The 27,799-nt window shown below is 36.7% G+C and overlaps 1 protein-coding gene, 1 long non-coding RNA gene and 1 pseudogene across 8 annotated transcripts; 2 read left to right on the top strand and 1 right to left on the bottom strand.

The window, feature by feature from the left end:
• Positions 1–720: 720 nt before the first annotated feature.
• On the top strand, positions 721–23,835 carry LOC147874785 (polycystin-2-like). Of its 6 annotated transcripts, none has more exons than XR_015533730.1 (15): positions 721–1,199; positions 2,789–2,994; positions 5,145–5,260; positions 6,218–6,319; positions 9,626–9,872; positions 10,218–10,286; positions 11,301–11,437; positions 12,425–12,541; positions 12,806–12,930; positions 13,492–13,716; positions 15,499–15,715; positions 17,940–18,164; positions 18,316–18,405; positions 21,127–21,192; positions 22,878–23,835. XR_015533730.1 is itself a non-coding variant. In XM_087343320.1 (15 exons), exons 6-14 carry the CDS (start codon positions 9,683–9,685, stop codon positions 18,397–18,399), a joined length of 1,389 nt encoding a protein of 462 aa, XP_087199446.1. In that variant the 5' UTR covers positions 721–1,199; positions 2,275–2,363; positions 2,789–2,994; positions 5,145–5,260; positions 6,218–6,319; positions 9,626–9,682; the 3' UTR covers positions 18,400–18,405; positions 19,332–19,872. The 6 variants fall into 6 exon arrangements, 5 of the variants coding, with proteins under 5 accessions (XP_087199446.1, XP_087199444.1, XP_087199445.1 ...); XM_087343320.1 differs by lacking the exons at positions 21,127–21,192; positions 22,878–23,835 and adding exons at positions 2,275–2,363; positions 19,332–19,872; XM_087343318.1 differs by lacking the exons at positions 21,127–21,192; positions 22,878–23,835 and adding an exon at positions 19,332–19,872.
• LOC147874786 (uncharacterized) lies at positions 13,723–14,801 on the top strand. Its single transcript, XR_015533738.1, has 2 exons — positions 13,723–13,915; positions 14,734–14,801. It is a non-coding gene; the product is annotated as an uncharacterized LOC147874786 (long non-coding RNA).
• On the bottom strand, positions 20,056–26,223 carry LOC147874784 (uncharacterized; annotated as a pseudogene). Its single transcript, XR_015533731.1, has 7 exons — positions 25,814–26,223; positions 25,469–25,579; positions 24,957–25,253; positions 23,910–24,051; positions 23,693–23,802; positions 23,045–23,188; positions 20,056–22,423 (listed from the first exon to the last, which is right to left on the bottom strand). The product of XR_015533731.1 is annotated as an uncharacterized LOC147874784 (transcript).
• Between the last annotated feature and the right edge of the window lie 1,576 nt (positions 26,224–27,799).

The raw sequence follows: 27,799 nt of genomic DNA, 5'->3' as shown, positions 1-27,799 counted from the left end.
TTACCCCACATTTTTACAGCTTCTTAACAAAAAAGTTTCGTTCACAAAACTTCACTTCTCAGTTCTATACTTAGATAGTTTAGCCCAATGCATGTCTTCAAAACTTTTTTATTAAGTTGCCTACATTCATTTATCCTCTCTCAAAACGAGAATTTCCAATCAAAACTCTGAATGTATCACTTGTTTCATTAAATGCATGCAGTATATCCAGCATATTGATTGTCTTCATTTAACTCTTTACATCCTAGTGGTAATTAAATGCCACATGCTTCAGTAATCAGTAACTCTGCATTTTCCAACTGGGTATATTTATGTACTTCATATGATTCTCAGAATATACAGTAATTATTTCTGTAACAGCATTTACCAACTGGTCTATGCAATGGTGAAGGGCTGTATTCTCTTTGAGGTAAGAAATGAATTCTAAATATTAATATCAGCTTTGGTCAAAATGTTAATTAGACATAGAACATAAAATATGAAACTCTTAATAAAGTAACTTTATTTATTATTCTTCTGCCTTGTCTCTTTGACATCTTATAATTTATAATATTATTTACATAATAATAATAATACTTCCAGCTGCATTATATAATTTTCTTTTAGTATGAATGATAATGTAAGAGGGTCATTAAAAAAGTTGGTACATAAATTTGAAGCTCTCCCGCCTTTGACAATGAAGTTTTAATAATTTCTGCCAGATGGCATAGGTGTAATAAGTTTTCAAAATGGAGTCTGAATGTGAAGAGAGTTATAAACTGAGAGTTGTCATCGAGTTCCAACAGCTGAGGGTGATAATGTGGGGTATATTCATAAACGTCTAAAAAGTGTTTACGGACAGAAGCACAGTTGGATGCTGGGTGAAACGTGTGAGAGGGAACACCACAGCGGCCGCCGTACTTGGCTTTGACAAGAGACAGTGTGTAACGTGCTGATGACATTCAGAAGGATCGACATTTTACCTACAGGTGTTGTCACTGCAGCACGAAATCAGTGAAGGGCGTGTGTCCAGATGAAGGATATTGCTGCTGAGTTGCTGGCTCGATATGAGACGTATGGGGATTGCTTCCTTTCACTAATTTTGACCTTGAGGCAGAAACGAAATGGCAATGCATGGAGTGGCATCACATGACTTCGCCACGAAAGAAATGATGGCAACTGTCTTCTGGGACATGAAACGGGTGATTTTCTGGAGAAAGGTAAAGCAATAAATTCTGAGGCATACATCACTACCCTGAAAAGACTCCAGATGTGCATGAAGCGAGTTTGACTAGAGGAGAAAATGCAAGATGTCCTTCTCTTGCATGAAGGCACAAGACCACTCATAAATTTGTGAAGAACAGAAGCCATCATAAACTGTTTCCCCTTCCACCATACTACCCAGTTTTTGAAAATAAAATATTATCACAAAGTTAGGCATTGGATTCCATCACGTCAGATACGCCATTAGCGGGAGTGGGCGATTTAACTTTCTAAACAGCAGTGGAATTTTGTGTGCTACTGCAGGGTGTCCGGCTGACTCTATGTAATAAAAATTTTATGTCTTTTGCAAATAATTATTTTACTTTATTTTCACACGCACACAGTTGAATCTGCATTGGAAGAAAGTTTGTTTTACATGCACTTTCATGTCATACCAAGTAGATATTGGTGTACAGTATTTATGCTGTGTTGTTGCAACATATTTTGTCACATATGGGAGGTCTTGAAATAATTCCATAAAGTCTTATTAAGAAAAATCACCCTGTCTTGCAGAAGTCTTCAGTTATGTTTCTTGAATGTTGGTTTTATTCAACAAGTACCTGCAAAAATTCATTGTGAGTCAGGAAACTCAGTCAGTATAGTGACTGGTTACTGGCCAGAAGATCGGAGTTTAATCCCAAAAGGGGCAGAGGATTTTTTTCTAGCCTCTGCATATGGACCGTCTCTAGGACCCACCCAGCCTCATCCCCAGTGGCTAACAGGGTTCTTTCCAACTACTCACCCCTTGTAGTGTTGAAGTTGAGAATTTTTCCCTTAAGTGCCATCATTGGCCTGTATAGGAATTGCTTTACTTTTACCTGCCAATTTATCATCGTGCCTTTCTTCATGAAAAATTAATGAAACATTTCTTTCATCCAAACAGTTTCATCATTTTATTCTCCTCCCATTGTCCCATACTTTATCAAACATATTTATTATGCCAAAAAATTAATGGTGAGGTGGTTAGCACTCTTTGACTGTTACTGTAGCTGGGATGAAACTGAATGTTTTGCCTACGTCACTGTCTTACAGGTACAAGGAAAACAAATGCATGTACTATGTAATCCAAACATTTACTGACCCAGGAGGTGAGAAAGCAAGCTACAAAGTACTGCCACCAGGTAATGATGTTTATGGAATGGGCATATGTGATTCTTCATCTGCTGTCTCCTACTCCTCTGATCCCTTTGTCTTTTAATTTTAATAGATCTGGAATGCAGAGATTTACCGCTACTACTGTACCAGGTTCAAATCTTGGCCCAAGGACTGACTATCCTGATTGAAGTTTCTTATGGTTTTCCCCAGATCCTGTGAACAAATCCCGGTATAGTACCTTAAATTAGGCCACACCCACTTCCTTCCACATTCTTTTCAATTAATTAGTCACTTATAATCCTATTATTCAGTGCTGTATAAATGATTGTACTTTAATAAACACTAAATAAATAACTTAATCTCTAATTTTTATAAATGAATGATGTACATTTTGTTTGTTTGCTTTCATTACTCTGTTCCTAAAATTTGATGAGTGGGGTTGTTTGTGTAGATGTCCACATGCAGTTGGGAACATAAAGCCGGTGGTGAACCGGTTGGACAGGCAGAACTGGCTGTTGTGACAGCCATCGCAGAGACAGTTCGATGTGGAATGATATTATGCAGTATCTGGTGTTGCAGCACACAGGCTGAACCTGTTTTGCTATTTTCCTCGAGTAGAGGAATGTGTATCCAACATCTGTGGAGTAGTTCAGCCCGGTAAGTGTACACGTTACAAATTACACCAGCTCTTGATGTGTATAGGAACATTAATGGTATTTATAATTAATGAGCATCTGCAAAACGGAATCCTTGGACTTCATAGCATTCCATTTGCCTCACGGTGAAATTAGCTTTATTTATAAATTAAACATCTGACACTCTGGTAGCAGAACTGAAGGACTCAGTACTGCAAATTACAAGGGCTGCCATTGGACATGGCTTTGAGCTAATTCATCAACCTCTGATTTGTACAACTATTTATCTGAGATGCAGCTTAACATCCTACATTCCATTTGTTGGTCATGCAAGTTACCATTTTTCATCACATTTCTTTACCACAATTCTGTAAGCATTTCTTGTGTCACCCATTTCAGTATCGCATGGTCATGGTGAGACATGTTCCTCGATAAATCTGACAAGGACGTAAATTTAAAGGCAAAGATATCAGAGAAATGGTGCATCTGGTACTAAATTAAATATGGTTTTCTTTTTAACCACATACAAAACAGTGATAATTATTGGGTTCTAGTTCAGGGTGATACGGTGTATTTCTTATGCACAGTAATGTCTGAAAGCAGCTGAATGTTTGATTAAGTTTGAGAAATAAAGAATGTGGGAAAAATATGTGATGAATTTAAGGGAAGCTTACAAAAGAAACAAAAGATTTATGGAGTAATGAGGAATAATATGAATAAAAATCTGAATTAAAATGTCCATTAGACAAAGAAAAGTTGGCCTGGATAGAAAGATGCATATCTTTGGACGTGGATATAATACTCTGAGGAATTATTAAACTGACAAAGTACAGAAAATTGTAGTATGTCAGACAAGATTACATCTGTAAACAGAATAACACACTACGATATGCCAAAATATCTGTCAACATGATTAACGCAGTGGCAAGAGTCAGGACCCATAGGTTATATTGAGTCAGGAGAAAAATTTTAATAGAAAACAGACCATCGGAGGACTCGTGTAAAGGAATTGCCAAACCAGTTTACAAGAAGGGAGAAAGGAAACTATAAAGGAATTACAATTTTGTGCTAGGCATTAAAAATTTTCAGAAGAATACTTTGTTATGTAGTAAAAAATGTATGGTCTTGACCTAAACGTAGCTGCTCTCAGACAACTCTCCCTGAACTGAAACACGCTCTTGCCGCCATTGGTACAGTTGCTGGAAGCAGTTCTGGAATTGCTGTGTCTGGATGTCACACAGAGCATCTTGCCTGCTGTTGAAATGATGACCTCTCAAATGTTTTTCTCTCTTGATAAAAGAGACCTCGGATGGTGAGAGATCATGCGATTAAGGTTGATATGATAACACGACACTATTGTGTTCAGCGAGCGATATTTGCACAAGAATTGGGAGGTGTGTTATCATGCAACAGATATATGTCCCTAGTCACTGGTCCACTCCTGCAACTAGTGCAACTTCTGTTCGATCTTTTCTTGTTCAGAGTTGCATCTGGAATGAATTTGTAGTGCAGAGGACCACAAAACTCAGACTTCTGATATCACTTTCCATTTTGACCTCTCACTGTAACTTTTTTATCACAGTGAATGAGGTGAACTGCAGGTCAACGGATCATGCTTTGTTTGTTAATGAAAGAGATGAAAAGTCTCATCCATGACAGTGATGGACCGAGGGAGCAAAAGATGTTACCACATGTCATTGTGAGATCACTGCAGATTGTCATCCACTCACTTTGCATCCAAGGCATCTCGTGCTGAGTAACTCTACTCATGTTGAAAAATCTCTTAAAACTCCATGGCATTTTCCATGTGTTTGAAGATCCTGCACTTTTGTCAACATTCATGCAGCTGTTCTGACACATGAATTGTCCACCTGGTTCAATTTTTGGATGTGCAGTTAAACAACTTTCACCATAGTCAGTTTCCCTAAACATTTTCTTCTGTCTTTGGATGCCAGGTGTCGTTTAAACATGGCAATACAATGTGGGGAATCTTCTCTGTGAACCTAATGCGTCATTTCTAGTGTTTCATAAGTAACTTTAATGAAGTGTTGACAGAATTTTATTGTAGAGCCATTTTGCAATTTCAATCTTGTGGAGAGCGTCATTTGGCAGGAACACTGTTTTCTAACTGAATATACAACAGAGAACTAAGTTTTGTTACTATTGTTGCAGAGCATTACGCAGGTGGAGACGTGTCCCAGATGTTGGAGTCGGGAGGAGCGTTTCCAGTTGATGAAACGAGATTGTACCTGGCAGAAATCATCGACGCTGTGGAGTATCTGCATAAGGTAGGCAAACAGTCCAACTGCAGTTCTGCGCAATAAAATGTATAACAAGGCAGTTTAAAGCCTGAAGGTACTTCATTGTTTGTGTGGCTATGGAATTTTCTGGTTCATTCAATACGTCATTTATTCACTGTATACCAATCTTTGTATTCTTGTCTCTTATCATGTAAACAAAGTCTCTATAGGACACTGTTCCTCCAAAATTGACGTGAGGAATTCCTCTGCTTAAGATGCCATTTTGACAACTGTGAGTGTAGTGCATCTTGTGGAAAGATATGGAAACTAAAGCAGCACGAGTTATAAACTTGATCATATAACCTTCTAAAATTAATTTAGTTCAAATTCCTTTGCACCACGGTTCACAGGCACTCTCTGTGTATCAGCGGTTCTTGAACTGAAATAAACATAAATATTTGCGAAAACTTGTTGCAGTAAGTATTGATGAAGCCACAGCAGTTCGGAAGATATGAAACAAACACAGAACATTTGTAGGTGCTTTCACCACAGAAAAATAGAAAAATGCTCCTGTTTGCTTTGCCGTGTTTGTCTGTCCACCTGTCTAGCATTTTGATAATAGCTGAGTGGCATTTGATAATTTTCCTCACTTTCCTTGTAATATCATTTATGTAAAATAAATGATAGTATAACTGTATAATGTCAATTGTAAACGGTGTTTAGTAAAGTGTTTTTTCAAGGTTCCGACTGAACATTCGAAGAAAACCATAAGAAAACTCGCCACAATCTCTGTTCATACAAATAGCTGTATGAAATGGATAAAAGAAGAAAAAGCATCATCAAACTTAAAAATGTTCCATGTTAACATGGAGGCAAGAAACGAACAATTAGTTTGTTCTAACCACAAACTTTCTCTTTGTGGAGAACCTTGTGGAAAATGTACAAGTGTGCGATGAAATGAAAGTGTCTGATTGCAGCTGTTACCCGTAATTTTAATTGTTCCAGGAAGTGGACTTGGTCGAGTGTCGGCATAATGGCATTTGAAATGATGACAGGCCACAAGCCATTTAAATATAACGAATATGTAAATGAAGGAGAACTCTGTCGGTAAGTATTTTGCATTTGGAAAGAGACCTGATGTATGTGTTTGCTGTGAACATCATTTTCCTTTGAACATATTTTCTATTTAAATTAGTTCACAGTTAACAGATGACTGTCTGTTTAGTGGGAATGAAGTTGGTATACGTGCTTGATACTTTTGGAAAATTAACCTTAGACAGAGAAACAAATTTCCTTCTTATAGAGAACACATTTAATATTAATTATTGACTTTTTATAGTTAGTATGGGATAAGCAAATTATGACACTTTGTTGTTTTCAACTACCAACATTGTGTAAATATCGACCAACCAACCAACCAAAAAGCTAACTGAGGGCGGAGGCCTGCACAAGCGCAAGCATCGTCCCTACCTAGGTGAAACCATTCCTGCGCACAAGGCACATTGCTGGAAATGGTAAACGGTCTTAATTTAAAAAACGGAAATTTTGCTAACGCTAACGGGGTTTCGTCGTGGCGGGAGCCTCGACCATTACAACTGGGATCCGTTGCTGCTGATGGGAGGTCATCCCGTCAGGCAAGTTGTCCAAAGGAATTTGGTTGGTTGGATCTCCGGGGTTTGAACCCAGAGAGGGAGGGGCCGTTTCGGCTGAAGGCCTCTGCGGCATGGGGGGAGATCATTTCAGCTGATGGCCTCCGTGATCGGGGTGGGGGTGGCGGGCCGTGCCCCTATTAAGTTATACCCTGGCATTCGCCTTACAACTGAGGAAAAGCACGGAAAACCTCAGTCAGGGTAGCCGAGTAGTCTAACCACTCGTTGTGCCGACTTGGCCGTCTTTTGGGGACGGCCTCGGCTGGCCTGCTGAACATCGGTCGCCCTCGGTTGCCCTTGGGCGACCTCTGGCAGCCCTCGTTCGGCACGAGTCCCACTGGACACAACCAAAAAGCTAACTGAGGGCGGAGGCCTGCGCAAGCGCAACAATGCCAAACAATATTGTCTAACGCAACAATGTCTATAAACTAACAACAATGCCAGACGCGACAATGTCAATAAACAGACAACTAAACTGTTTATGACATTGTTATGCTGCTCTCAAGGCAACACGTCACACTACCCCCTCCTTTGTAAATATCGAACAACAATGGTCAGGTTTTATATGAACATCTGCCTGTACAACAATGTAAGAAAAGTATTGGAATTTATAAACATCACCTGTAACAATGTTCTTTCTCGTAACAATACTTATATAAAAACTAAAATTGTTATGTCATAGTTTTCATCTGCATTGTTGTATTAGTATATATTGCCGTCAACAATCAATTTTCCTTACTGTGTAAAGAACAGAGCTGTGAATCGATTGTGGAAGAAGTGCGTCGTAGACAAGATAATTTTTGTGCTATTGCGGAATACTGCCCTACACTTTCTGCATTTTGTTATTAATTTGATTGTTTATTGCTGGTGGACATCAAGTTCTCTTACCTTGAAGGAAGAGATAGGTAAGGACTTTTTTTTATTTTACTGTTGTTATTGTTTATCAACATATTTACATGTGTTCATTGATACTAATGAACAATTGCAAGAAAATGAACACAATTTCAAATAATGTTAGACTGACTTTGGTTATTTACGGCAAGAATTGATTGCGGTTGAATATTCCAGTAAACGGTTGGAGATTCGAATGTTTAAGACGATGAGGCTTGTTTAGTAGCCGAAAATCTAGATAAATTAGAGCCTGGTGGTAAATATTTATACCACCTGCTTTCAAAATTAATAACACTTCATTGTGTATTTGTGGCTTTCGTGTGTTTCTCAGGGTAAACAGCGATCATTTTCTTAAACAGAATTAACTGGTCGTTCTTTTCAATGGTGAATTGCAGTGTTTTCTTTGTGGTACAGACTGAATTTTTAAATAGCATTTAGACGATCTTCGGCTTCAGATGGTTAATAAACGGGGCACATATTGAGAAAAATAATTCGACAAGTTCACATTTCTTGACACATCAGCTTTGTTAAAGCTTCTTTGCCAGTTCTGAAGAATGTGTTTTATTTTGTGTGCGTGGGTCAAATCTATAAATGCAGTAGAATTGCCTCTGTAAAGTGAAAAGCACTCCATGTTCTTTACTGAAGAAACAATAATTGTTACATCATAGTTTTGGCTGCTATTCTTATGTTTTATTGGTATTTATTGACGTCAACATTCACCATTTGTTACTGCGGAAACAACTGAGCTGGGAATTGCTTGTGGAAGAAGTGCGTCGTAGACAAGATACTTCTGTGTAATTGAAAAGCTTTGAAAATAATTCAATATACACATTTCATAGGAATTATTCAGACATTTCGTTATCATCGGTTGTTCTTAAGATTCAGTCTGTGGATACACTGCAAAAATTTGACAGTGGAACCACAGTTTTGGAGAATCTGACGTAAATACGTCTCTGTAATGTAATGTAATGAAATGTAATGTAATAATTCTTATATAAGATAAGTACTTTTGTTATTCTAAAACGTTTTTACCAGCACAAAATTATCTAGTCTACGACGCACTTCAAGCGATTCACAGCTCAGCTCTTTCCGCAATAACGAAAGCGGATTGTTGACAGCAGTAGTGTAACATAACAATGCCAAGTAAACAGATGATGCAACAATTAGTTTCTTAGGTAACATAACAATTCACGCAGGATTTTATATAAAAGCTGATCATTTTTGTCGGTACATATTTACATATTGTTCATATGGATCTTACACAACTTTGTTACGCTTTTTTGCCGAATGACCCTTCCGTATAGACGTATTTACGTCAAAAAAGTATTTGTGTGTGTGTGTGTGTGAAAATGAGAGCTGGCGTAGCTCAGTCAGTATAATGACTGGCTATAGACTGGCCAACTGGGGTTCAATCCCTGACAGGGGCAGAGGATTTTTCCTCAAGACCACGTCCAGACCGGCTCTGCTGCCCACTCAGCCTCCTATCGAATGAGTACCAGGATCCTTTTGCGGGGGTAAAGCGCGGCCCGTGCGTGGTACTGACCACTCGCCCCAGTCTAGTGCTGAGGTCAAGAATGAGTAGGAGCTATACCTTCTCTCCCCCTCAGTGCCTACATGGCCACCAGATCACAGCAGCTCAGTCGCCTTCAATATTTCTACTATATATTTACTTCCTGTCTTTAATCATATGTCATTTTGTTATCGCCGCTTGTAGGATATTCTAAAATATTATTTGTTCCATCATGGTCAGGGGCAAAATATCGGCTAATCACTGAGGCAAGCTCCAACTCGTATTGTTGGTCTTGCCCATTTTTGATAATGTGGCCCGTTGCTAGGCATAATAAATAAACAACAAAGATTTGTTGTGTTGCAGTCAGAAGAAGCATAGACCTGCAAAGTCTAGATTAACAGAAAAATAATTTTGAGTACAATGGGTACTGTGCAAGAACAAGAACATTCAGCTGATGATGACATTCAATATCACGATATGGAACACGATTCTGAACTGGATATTTCTCATAATCCGTCTCCAGTTGACCAAGGAAACAACCCCTCTGACTCTGTTGATAGAGGACACGCATCAAAATCTTCTGGAAAGAGACAAAAGGGGAATTTGAAAGGTAAAATTAATTTCCAGTTGCTTATTGTTGAAAATTCTTTGTATTCAGTCAAAATTAGATAAATTACCTGAACTCAATTTGATGTTCATACTATCAACCAAATATAACAACATTCAATAAAACTGGTAAGTTCGGTCCACTTACCCATTCTTAAAAGAAATTTATAACAGAATCTTGCCATGCAATTAACGTGGTACCTCAAGAACATACGTTTGGCTAATACCAAATGCCAAAGACAAATGGAATTACGGCATGTCATATACATTTTTTATTCAATGAAGTAGACAAGGCTCAAAAAATATGCCCATAATTCTCAGTTCTGATACAAATTTGTTTTTGTTTTAGGAATGAAGCAGAGGAATACTAACAAGGAAGGGTACTTGCACTTAATCTTCATCATCATAGTGTTAATAGGTAAGTAAATTTTGACCTACATGATATTACCAATGACAATAGAGTTTCCAGGAGTACAGCCGTCTAATTGATGCTGAGACAGGATACTACATGCAAGAGGGTATAATAAAATGGAGTATAGTCGGCGCAGTAGTTTTTTGCCGGTGGAGAAGCTGGCAGGCGGGCCACCTGAGGTGGCACAGTCAGTGTATTTCTTTTGTTTGGGTGTCAGTCTGATAAGCTCGGTGCAGTCAGCATTATACTATCGCACAAATGACTCGCTCGTAGTCTTCTTCCCCTTGAAAATTCAACCGGCCAAAAACTACTGCGCCGACTATACTTGTACTGTCGACATAGCCAAGTCCTATTTTCATGTTTATGTTATTATGTACAAATACCCACTCTCATTATGTAACATTAACACCTTGTAAGTGCTGCTTTACCAGAGTATGAATTTGACAGGAAAGGAAAACTGTAGTCTAATTTGGAATACAAACATTCTCTGTGATTTGGATTGTTCACTCGTCTTGATATTCACTTAATCACGATACATTTCAACTCTTGATAAGCTAAACAGTGGTACAAGTACCACGTGTTACAGATTCACAAATTCCATTGCTGATGAAGCTAATCAAAAGTGCGGATGTTGAATCTGTAGGAATACAATGTTTTTCTTTTCTATCAAATACATAAGACAAAGAATTTCCCAAATGAAAGTTGTGGATCTTTACGAGTTCCTTATTTTACACCAGTTTCTGTAAGCCTTCTTTTTGAAAATGTGATTTCCTCGTAAACATTTGGTCACTACACAGTAATGATGCCATCTGCTGTTTTAGTCACAGCCCTAAATTATGAAAAAAGATTCAGTGCATGTATTCCACCTGAAATAGTGAGAAAGTTTAATTTAAACTTAGATTAATGTCTGTAATTGTTTAAATGGCATACTTTTCTTAATTTCTGTATCGTCTCCTGTAATCTAAGTTTCACCCACTGGAGTTGTTTATATTTCTTGAAAATATCACTTTATTTTTTCAGGAACATTTGGGAAGACAGACAAAATGACATATTGGTGCAAAAAACTTCTAGATGATTTGTTTGTGGAAACTAACTTTCAAGTTGGTGTTGAAGAAAGAAACTTCAAAAACATATCACACATAAGTCATTTCTGGAAGGTATGAATTTAAGATAAATATGCGATTGGGACATACATAAATGCGGTAATGTAGAGATAATGAAGTAATTTAAGAAGACTCTCATTTGCTACCTTGTAATTAACTGATTAAGCAGTGAACAACATTACTATAAAAAGTTATCCAACTGTACAAGAAATTTTGTATTATGGCATCAGAAGAATAATTAACTTCACTGTCAAGTCAGCATCCATACAACTAAATCCCACCTGGTTCTCACAAGTGGTCTCTTTCCATAAAACCTTCCAAATAAAATTCTGTATGAATTCCATCTTCCTGCGTACTTCTTGTATGGCCTGCTAATCTCAATCTTCCAGATTTAATCACCCTGACAGCATTCTGCACAAGTTATGAAGCTCCTCTTTATGTAACACTTCCCATTTTCAAAATACTTTTTCTATCTTGCTGCAAAAAAATTGTTCTATAAATTTAAATCTTCAGATTTTGGAAAGACGACATGAAAGTAACCCCCTTGTTAGCTGTGTGTGGCTTATTATTAAAAATATTAACAACTGCTGTCTATATTAAAGATGAAATAAATAGGACATTTTATTAGGGACTGGAAATCTGTACTATTAACCCCAAAACCCTGTTTGCATGAGAAGACCACAAAAGACGAAATGGATAGGAAAACTAATCTTCAAGAAACAGAAATGTATTCATAATTTTGAGTGAAAAACTCAAGGGAAGAGTCCACATGGAAAACACAGGCATATATAAAAGAACAATATTAAAATGGATCTTGGAAGCAGGTGGGCTTTTCTCAACAAGAAAGCATGTCATTGACAAAAAAACATTGATCGTCTGAGTAACTGCATATCAAGTGCTGTAAGAATAATAAGTATCATACAGAGTTAGTGTCTGATAGTTCATACTTAGATAATGGTTTCAGAATGCACTGCACTGTACAGTCGATATATAACTTAAAATCTTTGTGTTTCCACGTGACGCAACTAATTTTGTTTATAGTTTGCAGAGACTGTAATGATTGACAGTTTATACGGGAACCTTCAAGATGATACGCATCAAACAGTTGGATATATGTTGGAAGATTACAAGCTGATTGGAGCACCACGCCTACGACAGGTTTGTACATTTCCTTTATAACATAACATTTTCTGTGAAATAAAGTTAGCATTCTTGTGATATTACATGATTTATAAGTTAATATGAATTTCCAAATTGTGGATATTAAAAGCATTATAGAGAATCTCAGCAGTGACAAGATAGGTTCGTATGAACTGTTTCATCATACAGCATGGCTAAAGACTAGGTGTTACGTTACTAAAGCATAGTACTTTTGTGTGTGTTGTAGCAACTAGAATGAAAGTAAAACTTCATTGTCTACAGGTAAAAGTGAGAAATGATTCATGCATAATAAATGAAGCATTCAAACGATTATTCTCAGAATGTTATGACGTATATTCATCTGCAAATGAAGATAAGGGACAATTTGGACCAGGAATCGGAACAGCGTAAGTTTTCAGTCAACATTTTATTAATGTAAATCAAAATATTCCCTTTATGTTTATAGGAAATCATATGAAAGATATGGCGAATACCACACGGTTGCCGCTATAAAAGTGCTTGGAGAATTGGAACTGTTATTAGAAGATAAATTTGGTTTATTTTACAAGAACATCAATGCCCATGTAGTACAACATAGTTTTCTAATTCTTTTAGGACTTCCTCAAAAAAGTAATACTATAGTGTGTGTGTGTTGTGTGCTGTGTATATTATGCAGTCAATCCCAAAAAAAAAAAGTCTGAAGCTTGCAGACGAACATTTAAAGCAGAAAACTGGTTATGCACAAGAGAATTATCCTCTGACCTTCCTGCCACCTCATTTGCATGTATCAGTTGTTACAATTTATACAAATTCCAGGATCATCCATTTGCAAGGATGAACCATTCTTTCTTTCTTCCTTACTTTCTTGAATAGCCTCTAAACAGAGATGTACAGGACCAGAACTAATATTTCTGTGTCTGTATATTGGAATTAAAACAAGCAGTCTGATTTACTATTTCTGACAACAGCTGGACTTATTCCACTGAAGAAGAACTGCGTGGTTCCAGTTACTGGGGAAGATTCTCAATGTATGGTGGTGGAGGATATTATGAAGATCTGTCACTCGACCGTAGTGAAACAATTGAGAAATTGCTTACCTTGAAGAATAATCAGTGGGTTACAAGAGGAACTCGTGCCATTTTCCTTGACTTAACTCTCTATAATGCAAATATCGATGCAATCTTAACTTTGACGTAAGTTCTCACGTTCAGTTTCTTACCTTAACACAGATATTTATATTTCTTTGTAATGTACTTTGCCATCCGGAGAGTCCAGGAGAATCAGGTAGGGCATGTCACACCAACTTTACTCCCTCCTGGACCCACTTCTTCCATGAGCCAAGTTAAATGACACAGACAGTGCAAATGGTAATTATGTTAATTTGAGTGAGAGGTATTGTAAGGTATTGTAGATGCGTCATATTGTGAATTAATAGTATTAAAATATTTAAAAATAACCGTCAATCACAATAAAATTAAAAGATTAAAATATCATATTATGTTCCCTATCGAGTACTCGATTTACATATGGGACTTACACAACATGTTTCGGCTATATATAGCCATCATCTGGTGTTTTGTATATATAAACTTTTCACTAAATTACTTTTAAGGATTTTTTAATTATGATGTTTTGTCCTTTATGTTGATTCACCATTCGTTGTAGTACCAATTATTGTAGTATTCCAGGTCACTAATTTTGTATTTCTTATTGATGTCGAAGTTCAGTATATGGACTGTGAAATAAATGTTCTAATATTAATGAAAAATGAATATAGAAAACAAAATAATTAGTTGAAATAAATTATGTGAACTTACCAAAGAAGTAATATCGTAATCCTATTTGGAGAGATCGGAGTTGTACGTACTGCATTGGATAGTGGCTGGTTACTGACTGTGATGCTAGTGGGTGAAAGGTGGTTTGTCTTGGTTGAGGTCAAGGTACTGAAGTGCTTTAAAGATGGGGTTGTTCAGTTCAATACTATTATCATTAAGGCATAAGTTTTGTTTATAATTTTGATATATGTCATATTTTTCTATTGTGTCCCTGTGTCTTTTGTTTTTTACTATTTTTAATATGTCCATTGTTTCGTTAATTGTGTTATATGCATGTCCTGTATTGAGAATGTGTTTAGAGTATGCAGAATTATCTTTATTGTGTTTTATGGCTGCTATGTGTTCTTTGTATCTTTGTGTGAAAGTGAGTGAGAGTATAAATACAATGAAGAATCTCTTATAGGCTGTTTACAGGCTAATAAAGAAACTAGTTTACAAGTCAACATATATACACGTAAAAGAATGAGTAACACAATCATAATTATGTTCAATATCTTTAATATTAACCATTTTATGCATCCTTTCGATAAACTGCATAATAGGATGGTCATCCCTATCCACGTATTAACACCAGATATCTGGCAAATTTATTTTAAGTTTGTATCAGTACGATGTAACTTCTATTTTTTCATGAAGATCATATCAAATGCTATACCAGTTTTCCAAAAATGGCTCACTGTACAAAAATAATGATACACAACATAAAATATAGATCTCATTCAGATCTACTGTTTTAATTTGAATCATGTTTCAATGCAGTAAATATTCAATTAAATACAGAAAAAACAAATTATGACTATATAATCTAACATCTGTGGTGTGAAATTTCCTGCACTAGATCTCCAGTGAATGAACATCTAGACCAGAGATATACTACAGTAATACCAAGATTAATCAGCCCCATGAAGTAAAGTCTTTCTTGATAAGCTAATATTTGCTTAGCTAGACAAGAAATTCTCTGCCATTTATGGGACTCTGTGTATTGTTCATTAATTAATTAATTTATTTTAAGGCCCATATTATGTATGGGCCTAAATGCATGTATGAGCATTATAACTAAAACATATCTTGTTAGTACCACCCGAGAGTACAGCTTAACCAATCGGTGTTTACTGATCTTCTTTATGTCTTTATTAACAGGCTTGTTTTTGAGAAAGCACCAATAAGAGGAATCGTTACATCATCTTATCGCAGGATAGTGAAGCTCCATCATTATGTGACCACATATGACTATTTTGTCGCAGTCTGTGAATGCATGTTCGTAGCGTTCACATTTTTCTACACCATGAAATTTGTGGTCTTAAAGCGTGAAGACCTACACCCTTTATGGTATACTTGGGATCTGACCATTCTTGCGGTAAGATTCTCTACTGTGCTTTGAGATAGTATAGATTGAGTAAAAGTGGTATTGCCTTGAACCATTTCATATTGACATTAACAGTTAAGATACAAGAAGTAAATTTCTAAGATGCTCATTGGTGTTTAAAAGACGTGATTTACAAACTACACTTTCTTTCCGATTTACTACCCCTTAATATTTATGCCATTTGCATGTAATCATGAACATGATGTCAAAACATAAAGGGAAGGTGAAGTTAATGCATTTTAACTTCAGTACCAAATGGAGATGATTGATTAGTCTGATGCTGCTTCCACTTTACCCCAGAAACCACTGGACAGGACACCGTGTGGACCCCAGAATACTTTTGATGTATTAGTAAAGAAATCTTTACACCTCCCTGAAACAGAACTGTGCTGATCGTGATCTAAGTGACAAGCAGCCACACTTTGTTCTTTGCCCCGTCCTGCCTCATCATACTGGCACTTACAGAAACTTAATTAACCAACTACTTCATCTGTATCGGTCGGCCACTTTCACGTATGAACTTGACAAACAAAGAATAATATGTAGAGCTTTTCTATTCCAGACAGACACTCTCTGAGTTCTTTCTGTCAACAAATAAGCATCTTCAGAATACTGGAAGCAACTTATTCCTTTTATGAATGTGAATAATAAATATCAGTAAAATTAGTAAAACTAAGGGATTTTTAATGTTTGTGTCTTTTAAGGAAAGACTATAATGCAGTGCAATACTGTTGCTTGAGATACACACTTAAGGAGAGATTTAAATTCATGTAAGGAATCAGGAATACCATTGATGGACTGTGAAAATTTCTATGATTTCATCTCCACACACATAAATAAGCATGCTCTTAACAGAAACATTTTGGGGCTATACGTATGAATACAAATTTTAAAATTTGAATGGCACTTGCCATTTCTTTCCATCATTTTTCTCCAATTTGAAGTATAGATTTTGTTGTTAAATATTAAATTAAACTTGGATTAAAGAAGCTAGTGAGTCTAATAAACATGTTCCTAAATGAAACCTGTAGTAAAATTCGTATAGTTAAATATCTATCTGACTCATTTTCCATCAAGAACAGTCTGAAACAAGGAGATGCCTTGTCTCCATTGCTCTTTGACTTTGCGTTAGAATACGCCATCACGAAAGTCTGAGATAGGCAGCGGCGTTTGCAATTGAATGGGACACATCAGCTTTTGGCATATGCTGATGATGTTAATTTATTTTTACTAGAGGTTAGTAGATAGGTGGGGCCAGAAGTAAGTCAAGAAAAATCTAGGTACATGTTAGCAGGAAAAATCATATTAGGGTGAGTGATAAATCCTTTGAAAGTGTAACAAAGTTCAAATATTTGGGAACAACAATAAGAAATCAAAATGATATTCATGAGGTAATTTGGAGGAGACTACATTCTGAAATGCTTCCTACTTCCAGTTCAAAATATTTGTCTTTCTGTCTGATTTCTAAAAACCTGAAGATTAAAGTATACAAAACAATATTTCTTCCTGTTGTTTTGTATGGTTGCAAAACTTGGTCTCTCACTTTGAGGGAGGAACATAGATTGCAGGTGTTTGAGAATAGGGTGTTGAGGAGGATATTTGGGCCTAGGAATGTAGACAATGGGACATGGAGAAAACTGCACAAGATGAACTTAAAAATTTATACCCCTTCCCCAGTATTTTCAGGGTGATTAAGTCGAGAAGAATGAAATGGGCAGGGTATGTACCGTGCGTGGATGGGGCAAGAGGTGTGCTGTGGGTATTTATCCGGTAGTCTGAGGGGAAGAGACCACAGGGGAGACCTAGACGTAGATGGGAGGATAATAACAGGTGGGATATATGGGGATAGGAGTTGAAGGTGACTGGATTTTGTTGGCCTAGGACAGGGACATGTGGAGGGCTTTGGTTAATTTGGTGATGAACCTTCAGGTTGCGTAAGCCATGTAGTTAGTTAGTTAGTCACTTATTAAACTTAGAATGAATAGGCATATGCTGCTTCCTCCCTAGTTTCTTCTCAGTACATTTACATAATTGTCTTTTCATTCTGTTCATTATTCAGTAACTGATGCATTTCAATAAGTTAAATAATTAAATAACCTACAGACTATCTGTTAAAATTTTCTTTTTATTCAATGGCAATTCTGCACGAATGGCGTCTAATGCACTTAATCCTTTGAGTAATTGTAATTCTGTGCTTCTGCTCTTTCTTCCTCAGTACGCCTATCCTATTATATTCTTCAGAATCTATAACCATATGGTTATTGAACCACAAATAATTCAACTTATTGCTGAGAAGAAGTTTGGAAACTTTAAATCCTTTGGTTTGTATCAAGAAATTTACAACCTTGCAACTGGTCTTCTCTTAATTATAACGTGGTTTAAAATTTTCAAATACGTCCGTTTCGGCACCATATTCCAATCCAGCATGACGTTTAAGAGGGTAAGTGTATACCTAACTTTGTTATTCTGCAATTTTGGTATTATTTCTAATTGATATTGATTTTAAAGTTGTTACCAGATCTTAATGAGATGATATTGATGTTACTTAATAAATATAACTGTATTTTATGCCTCTCCTTTTTGTTTTACAGTGCTGCGGTTATATTTCTGCATTTTCACTTACCTTCCTTATTTCTTGTGTCACATTCGTTACCATGGTGTGTGAACTGTATTGAACACAGGTATGTTTCTATATATGTATATGAGCATGCATGGGCATGTACACATGTGTGCATGTGTATAATGACGGGATGTTATCTTATATGATTAAGCAAACTATGCACTCAGAAGTGTCCAACTTTGACAGTTTACAAAAGTGTGAAGGTGTGTATGGGAAAAATCAACCTTGAATTATTTAACTCTAAGAATTCTCAAAAATGAATAGAAATGTTCAACATTGTATTGTGTAAAATATACAAAACATTTATATAAATGCTGTTCATTTTCAAGGTGGAAAGTAGATTTCAGCGGCAGCAGATAAAATGAAGAAACTGAACTTAGCAATAGATAGAAAAGTTATTGAAGTGGCACATTTAAAAGAAATAATTGAAAAAATGCAAAACAAGAAGCTTTGCAGCTCAAATCTAAAAGTTTGAAATGGTGCGTTTTTTAAAGAAGAAGTTTTTTGGATGTTATCCATCGTGTAATCACAAAATTGCATGACGTTTCGGAGATGGGACTAATTGGTCTGGAGAGTGATTTGCTCTATCAATTGGGCCCAACTGAGTAGGTACACCTGAAGGCAGAATGTCATGCAATTTTATGATTTTATTAGACGATGGAAAACATCCAGAAAACTTTTTTTTTAAAGAGGCTTAGTTTCCAAGCCCAACATGTATCCTGCGATGCACGTATTACACAGTTGGAGTGTGCCTTTGGGGAGAGATAAGGTCGACATACCATCACACCAACACACAAATAAAGATGTGAAATTCTGCGAAATTAGATTGTGCTACTGACGAGCGTTACTGCTTCTGGTTTCCAAACACTGACTTTGAGACAACTTCAGCATTACCAGTATAGAAGTGTATGAAGTTAACAAATTCTAACTTTGAAGATGACTCCCTTCAGGGATGTTGCTGTACATAGAAGTTGCGTGATGTTTCAGATGGCTTACTGCCTCTTCCTTTATTACCGTGAGCCACACCAATGGAGTGAGAACAGAGATAGGAAGGGAGCAACTGGGAGAAGGGACGAACCATGGTGAAATTATAGGATACAGAACATACAGACTTCATAGGATTAAAGAAGAAGCCATATAATTGTTTGGACCCCCAAGAAAAAAAAGTTCCACAAGCAATTGTTTTGAGACCATATTTGGGATTTCCAAGAAAGGGTCATATTAAAAGTGACATTAAGAGAAACCAGAGTTGTGGAAAAGATTGAAATATAGGAACTACAAGGGAAAGACCACATGCTGTGAATAGATGTCAAGATTTATAACCATTGCATATCACTATAGACCTAGAGGACGAACATATTTCGGAGGATTAGAGCGGAGACCAGCTTGGTCGGTGTCTTTAAACGTATGTAGTTAACTTCCAAGAAATCCATGTGCTTTCGAAAGTGTCTTCATTTCTTTTAAAAAGAGAAGAATGTATTCTGCTGATTGTAATAAAAAGAAAGCTTAGGTCATTGTTGCATTAATACTATCCGTGTTATTTGTTGCGTCCTAAACCATTCTTGCAGTGACACATCCGAAGTAATGCAGGTTGAATACGTTGAGCAACCCAAGGAATAATGCACGTTGAGTATACCTGTAGAAACACTGATGACAGATCGTGTAGGTTGATACCTCCGTGAAAATACAACAGTCAGACAGACATGTAGTATCAGTGAAATAACTTGTTTATAATTAGGAAAAACGGACGTAAATAAAGATCCAACACATGTTACTAATATCAACACCAACAACCACAATATTTTTTACACTTTCTACATTTATACCGCTTTTCAATTATTACAATATCAATGCTGACGAAGATAAAGAATCCACACATTTTAATAATTGTTACATCAGTAATAATTTACATTGCAGTGTGTGTTACATATTCCTGAGAGTATTTACAAATCACATTCTTACATATGATTAAATAATTTTTAATTTAACATTATTTGATTTCTATTACACATTAAATTATAGTTTGTGCAATTTAAACAAAATTCGTAACTGTGAAGCAATGGAGTTAAGCCTCTAAAGTTTGAACCTTCTCTTATACGTACATACAAAGACTTGGAGGCACAGAACTTGAAGAGCACACTCTGAATTATGTTAGTATTTCCCCACCTCAGAAGTCATCAAGTCTGTGACATGGCAATACCAAGTTTCACAAAAATTAGAAAGTTAGTCTGTAACATCAATGTCTGAATCTGAAATCGGGGGCAGATGGACAAACACATTAATTTCAACTATAAGATTCTGAAGAAAGAATCAAAATTCTTTAAAAGTGACAGGCATTCATGGCAGCTTTGAAAATACCACTGCCCTTAAATAAATTAATTCTATGAAAAATTTGATATTTCACTAGAAGAATCTTAGAAATGAACAACATTCCATAGTTATTTTTAAATTTCATGTGTCATTATTATACATAGTGATATATGTGTTTGTGCTTCAAGACATTCATTCATTACTTGCGTAACTCATGATAACTTACAATCAGAAGTCACTTTCAGTTTACTCATAGATATGGCCGTATTATCACACACTGAACATTTCAGCAATGAAAGAGTAGGAAAATTTTAGGGGATTAAATCAATTTATATTCAAGTGGTCTAAATCAAATACTTATCTCTACTAGAGACAGCAAAGATCTGCTTGTTGCAATATGAATCACTGAATAAGAAAAACAAAATATTTGAACAAAATGTGAAAACCACTAACCGTTGGTTTTAATTTGCAGTGCAACAACGGTATTCTCTAGATATGGCCTGACAAACAAATCTTTTGGAAACTCTTGAGGCTCGAGGTAAGCACTGTGAAAATATACCCATATAAGAAGAAGTTTTATTTTTGTTGTGAAAAGTCAAGAAGATCTCAGTTTAGTTTCTGTCTTGTTGGTGTCAAAACTGGAGTCCGCTTCTTAAATCTAAGCTCACGCCACTTTCTGCCTCAGTGCAATGGGAACAGTTCAAGATGAAGCAGCGTTTCTTCTGGTTTGCTTTAAACAAATAATTTATGAAAATGCAATATAAGTTTTCACCTGGATATGGTAGAAAAGCATCAGTTCATAAAACAATTTCTGATTGAAAATTGGTATTACCAGTTTAAGGAACCTGGTAATGTATTAAGATGGAAATTCACTGACAGGTCTGGTGTATGAAAAATGTAAGACAGTCTTGTAGATGAAGCCCCAAGAAATCAGCCATGCATTAGAGTTTGATGGTGGGACTATCAGAGACCGCAATCTGACATTCTTTACACAAGACTAGTTTGTATGTTATCCAAAATGGTACATAATGGCATTGACACACATATACAAGTAGTTCCCACTCTTAAAATGGGTGACCTGGAAATGTAGGGATAAGGTGCTCGATTCTTGAGCCAAAAATCCAGGGTTTTTAAGACTGGTTGGACCCAATGTAGCGTTTTGACATGCCTTCCTATTTCTCATTTCTGACCAACTCCGTGAAACGGAGTCTTTACTGTAAAGCTTATTGCCATCCTGATAGTAAATTCCCTGTTTCTCACGGAAGTCGAACATTCATTTTTGTTTTCACAAGAGCCCACCACTGGAGTCCATCCCGAACCAGATGTTTCCAGTCCATACTTCAACACCCTTAATCAAATCTCAACCAAGGTTTTGTAAATGTTGCAAAATCAAAAACTTTCATCATCAATCATTAAGCTGTAAGCTCTCTCTATTGGTCATTATCTTTGCCGCCAAAATATCACTAGAAAAACATCTATATTTCACTGCCAAATTTTCAATTTTCACTAAATAAATGCGGTTACTAGTGTCACAATAAGGAACAGAACTTCACTGGTGGAGGTACTAGATTCGTTCCTTTACAATAGATTTATTAAATTTCTTCAAAGCCGGTTCCACCTGTGTAGTCCGTGCAGGGAGTGCAGCCATAATTTCAAATGTTCCGACCCTTCTTGAGATATGCCAGAGCAGTAGCTTATATCCAGGAACTTCAGATTGCTACATCTCTGTCCAATTGCTGTAGGCTTGCATCTGTCAGCTGGGAGCATCCCTGTGGAGGAGATCGTACCCATTATTTAGCACTTGCAACAGATAACAATCACACTGCTATGTATCAATTATCCAGAGAAGTTTTAAGAAAATTGTATACATATCATACGACAGTTGCTTGTGTACTGTCCACGATAAACACAATGCCATCACTGAACAGTAATGAAATGCAAAATTGTAATATTTCACAGAAAAACAATTAATTTCATATTGTCTTATGATAAACTCCTTCATTTGGAATTCATTGTCAATGCGGATTTTCCATATCCCCAAATGGTAATTATTTTTAAATACTTCATTTTTATATGGTTTTTATTTTGAAGATACTTTTATGGGGAGATTTGTAATGTATCACTGTGAAACTTTAATTTGATAACCCATTATGATCTATCACAGATCCTACACTTAAATGTTTTATTTATTTTATTTATTATGAATGAAAATACTTTGCTTAGTTTCAGATCTGAAGGACTTCCCTATAAAACATATTTTATTAAAACAATTTGATAATCTGAAGTAATCATGAGGAACCACAGAAATACAATCTTGGGTTCTTGCTTATTAACTTTATCAGCATGTGTTATGTGCCAAGATAACTTGCTTGATATAAAGTGACATATACCAGCAATCCAAGATGTTTCAGTCTTGACAAACGCTTCACAAGTTCAATAATGCCACTGTCCGTGATTCTGTCACAAAAGTTCATTTTAAGGGTTTCAATGCTTGGGTTCTTTGAGGCCAGATCTGAGATGCCTGCATCTGTTACCTGAAAGCAGAATGTAAAATAAAAAGTAAAAGTAAAGTTTGTCCCACTATATGCCATGTAGGCGTTTGGGGTGAGTGGAGGTATAGCTCCTGTCTTCCTTGACCTCGGCACTAGATGGGGGTGAGTGGTCAGCATCACGCCCCGGCCGGCTTTACCCCCGGGAAAGGACCCCGTTACCCATTGTAGAGGAGGCTGGGTGGGCCCTAGAGCCGGTCTGGACGCAGAGGCTAGAGGGAAAATCCTCTGCCCCTGTCGGGGAACGAACCGCGGCCGTCTAGCCCGTAGCTAGTCACTATACTGACTGAGCTATCCCGGCTCATAGAATGTAAAATGTACAAAGAAAAAATAGCATTGAAAATTTTGTAAATGATCATTTTTAACAAGCCCCTTGTCCTTCTGTGCAATTTTATCAAAAGCGAAGGACTTGGTGGTTGAGAAGAAAAGGTAAGATATTATTAAAACCAAATGGAAGCAAGACATATTAAATTTCCTGATGAAACTAACCTGCGGGCAGTCACTCAGATTTAAAAGTCGAAGTTCAAGAAAACTAAAGGCATAGTTAAGGCTGACATCTGTGATTCCTTTGCAGCCACGCAAATCTAGTTCTTGCAAACCTGAAGGGAAAAATAAATAATTACCATAAACCAGTTTTTCTGATGATATCCTTAAATTATATGATCAAACAAAAGTCTGTATTTAAACATTAACATTTTCTGCATACCTTTCAATCTAAGAATCGAGAAGCCACTTTCAACTTCTTCTCCTCTTGTTCTCAACCCCATCCCTGTGAGTCCAGCATCTGTTAGTTTCTCACACATTGTCAGTTTGAGGGATCGAAGCCACACTTGGTGTTGGAAAATGGCCTGAACAGACATGTCTGTCACTGCATTGGAACATCTTCCAAGGTTAAGATATAAGGTATAAGGTTAAGATATATAAGCCTAGGAAGGTTCTCTGCTATACGACACAAAGTTCTCTCATCTAAGAAGAGTCCAGCAAGATTAAGTCGTTGCAACTGCAGATTTACAGAGGAGCAAAGTCCCCTCTCAATGCCCTCACTTGATACCTTATCACATTTTGACAGGTTTAAATTTACTAATTTCTTGAGATGACAAAGTTCTGAAATGCCTTTGATTGTTATGGCATAGCAGAACTCCATATTGAGCGTTAAAAGGTTCTTTAGGTTGTGACAGATCGCTATGAGAGAAGGATCACCAATGCGTGAACAAAAACCTAGATTTAATTCAGTGAGACTCTGTTGGTACTCTGTGAGTCTGAGTATGCCTGCATTGTTCAGCTTTTTGCAAAAATTAAGATCTAGAGTTTCAAGATGTAGTTCTGGTACTTCTGCTAGTTGTGACAATGCTGCATCATTAATGTCCGTGCTACGAAATCTCAACTTTCTAATCTTCCCTGCCTTTGACACAATGTGTTGTAGTATATTAGTGAATGTCAGAACTCTTTCTGATGCCATTGTGTAGCCAGAGTCTAACACGTCACCAGGGTAAAGTTTCTTACACAGCTCAAAATTGAAACAGATCTGACATCCTGTCAATGATAGATCTTCCAAATTGGAAGCAATTGCCATAAATCTGTTGAAAAGGGCATCTGAATTGAAGTCAAGTCTTAGCTCCCTAAGTTTGACCAGAGTGTTACTAAGCAGAATAACATCAGATTTCTGCTCCAGAACCCTTCCTGACTTTAAAAGATCAGGACAAGCTCTCACATCGATAGTTTTTAAATGTGAGCACTTTAATAAAATACGTACAATGGTCTTTTCTGATATATCACAACGATCTATGGAAATAGACTGCATTTGTGGACAGAATCTATTCCAAAATTTGGTTAATTCTCCTCCTAGTTCTACTTCTTTGAACGCAAAATGCATAAATGTTCCAAGACTATTTTCGAAGACTTGTAGTGGTCTAGTGAGGTCATCTTGAAATACCACTACTTTATTGCTGTGCAGTTTGAGGTATTTTGATGCATAATGCCACAAATGACACACTTGCGAGGCACTTATTCTGTCTGACAAAGGCAGGAACTCCATGATGTATATTATAATCTGGAATATGAAAAGAGTTTAAAATATAACAATTACAACAAGGCAATGAAAAAAAATTGTTTTAGTCGAATGTTTTTAAGAGGTGACTACATAAGCTTTAACTTTCTAAAGACGAAAAATTAAAGCACACGTCACAATAAAATATTCAAGATCATAAACTACATAATCTTATGCATAACTGATTAGATGCCACTGCATATGTTGAGAATACTTACCTGAATGGGAAGTTCAACAAATTCATCGCTTTCAGTACTTCGATGTCTACTCTCACTTGAGATTGTTATGACGGACTGCATGTCAGATTGCTGTGTGTGTGTGTGTAATGTCTGAAATTAATGCAATTAACACGAATACTTTTTCAAGACCTTCAACATTGTCGTTTGCTATACCAGCTGATTTATCTAACTAGAGCAGAGCGCTCCTTTCGGAGTTACTCGGGGGTCAAGTGTTTAAAACGCAACCAACCCCCCACTTGCAAATCTTCGTCTTAAAATCGATCTTAAAGTCAGTTTTCATAATAGTTTTCGTAATCGTAATATATCTAATGAGTATCAGTTTACCTTGTTGGAGTTGTTAGAGTTGGTACTTCAAATACTTGATAACGTCTTCTTTCACTTTTGTGATGTTTTAGGCCAACTGTCAGTCAATATTCAAGAATGCGATGTGCTGCTGGAGCAGTGATTATGCGACTGGTTTGATAGTTTTTGATTCCTTTGTTGTGAAGCGTTACTTGTTTACTAGGCATTGTTGTGTTTTGTCGACATTGTTGTGGAACACAACAATGCCGAGTAAGCAAATATCTGTTGACATTGTTGATGACGTAATTTATTGACGACGACGAAATCACAAATTTTTATAGTAGACTAGAGCAGGGCGCTCCTTTCGGAGCTCCTACGGTTGGGTTGGTCAAGTTTGTAAAACGCAACCAACCTTGGTTAGTCCCAAAGGGGAGTTAGTTTAGTGTCTCATCCAAGTGTTTTAACCCCTGAGTAAGAAACTAAACTAACCCCCCCCCCCCCCCCCCGAATGGGGGGTTTAAACACTTGACCAAAACACCGAAGGGGTTTTAGTTGCGTTTTAAAATCTTGAGTAAGACACTAAACTAACCCCCGTGTATAAACAAATATAAGGTGATATTGTTGATGACGTCATTTTTTGACAACGATGGCTAATCCTTTCGGAGCGCTTCTTGTAATCTGATATTTTACTTCTTTACGTCGCTGATCAGAGGCCAACTGTTCTTGGTCAGTCAACTTTCTACGTCCAGCAACACCATTGCTTATCTTCGTCTGTTTTTTCTTTTTTTTTTCTTCTGTTCTTGTTGTATACGTTTTTCTATGTTTATCAATGTAAGTCTCCCTTCGTTTTTCTTTATTTGTTAAATAGGTCTGATGGATTAGTTCTTTACGTCGTTTTTCAGAGGCCAACTGTTCTTGGTTAGTCAACTTTCTACGTCCAACAACACCCTAGCAAATCTTCGTCTGTTTTCTACGTGTGTTCTTAATATGGTCTCGTTTAACAATGTAAGTCTTCTTTCGCTTATCCTTATTTGTTAAATAGATCTGATGTCTTAGTTCTTTACATCGATGTTCAGAAGCCACCTGTTTTTGGTCAGACAACTTTCTACGTCCAACCCCACCCTTGCAAGTCTTCGTTTGTTTTCTTGTGTTCTTGTTCAATAAGTTTTTCGCTTTTCTTCATTTCTTAAGTATGTCTGATGTTTTAGTTCTTTACGTCGGTGTTCAGAGGCCAACTGTTTTTAGTCAGACATCTTTCTACGTCCAATCCCACCCTTTCAAGTCTTCGTTTGTTTTCTTCTGCTCTTCTGTTCTTGTTGAATAAGTTTTTCTGCGTTTATCAATGCAAATCTCCCTTCGCTTTTCTTTACTTGTTAAGTAGGTCTGATATTTTAATTCTTTACGTCGCTGTTCAGAGGCCCACTGTTCTTGGTCAGTCAACCTTCTACGTCCAATCCCACCCTTGCAAATCTTCGTCTGTTTTTCTACAAATGTCGTTAATATGGTCTCGTTTATCGATGTAATTCTTCTTTCGCTTTTCTTTATTTCTTAAATATGTCTGATGTTGTAGTTCTTTACGTCGCTGTTCAGAGGCCAATTGTTCTTGGTCACTCAACTTTCTACGTCCAACCCCACCCTTACAAATCTTCGTCTGCTTCTTTTCCCTTCTGTTCTTATTGAATACGTTTTTCTACGTTTATCGATGTAATTCTTCTTTCGCTTTTCTTTATTTCTTAAATATGTCTGATGTTGTAGTTCTTTACGTCGCTGTTCAGAGGCCAATTGTTCTTGGTCACTCAACTTTCTACGTCCAACCCCACCCTTACAAATCTTCGTCTGCTTTTTTTCCCTTCTGTTCTTATTGAATACGTTTTTCTACGTTTATCGATGTAAGACTTCCTTCACTTTTCTTTATTTCTTAAATATGTCAGATGTTGTAGTTCTTTACGTCGTTGTTCAGAGGCCATTTGATCTTGGTCACTCAACTTTCTACGTCCAACCCCACCCTTGCAAATCTTCGTCTGTTTT

Source organism: Zootermopsis nevadensis, unplaced genomic scaffold (genome assembly GCF_977971745.1).
Source record: "Zootermopsis nevadensis isolate Lab colony 2312 unplaced genomic scaffold, Znev_1.0 Znev_ptg000005l, whole genome shotgun sequence".
NCBI classification, from domain to species: Eukaryota; Metazoa; Arthropoda; class Insecta; order Blattodea; family Termopsidae; genus Zootermopsis; species Zootermopsis nevadensis.
Note: the sequence above shows the minus strand (reverse complement) of the source record. Positions and strands in the feature narration are given on the sequence as shown.

Excerpts from the sequence above, each read along its gene's own strand:
- LOC147874785 (XM_087343318.1), top strand. The coding sequence starts at position 9,683 with ATGGGTACTGTGCAAGAACAAGAACATTCAGCTGATGATGACATTCAA. Across the intron at positions 12,931-13,491 it reads GGACCAGGAATCGGAACAGC|CTGGACTTATTCCACTGAAG; the intron begins GTAAGTTTTCAG and ends TTCTGACAACAG. Across the intron at positions 13,717-15,498 it reads GATGCAATCTTAACTTTGAC|GCTTGTTTTTGAGAAAGCAC; the intron begins GTAAGTTCTCAC and ends CTTTATTAACAG.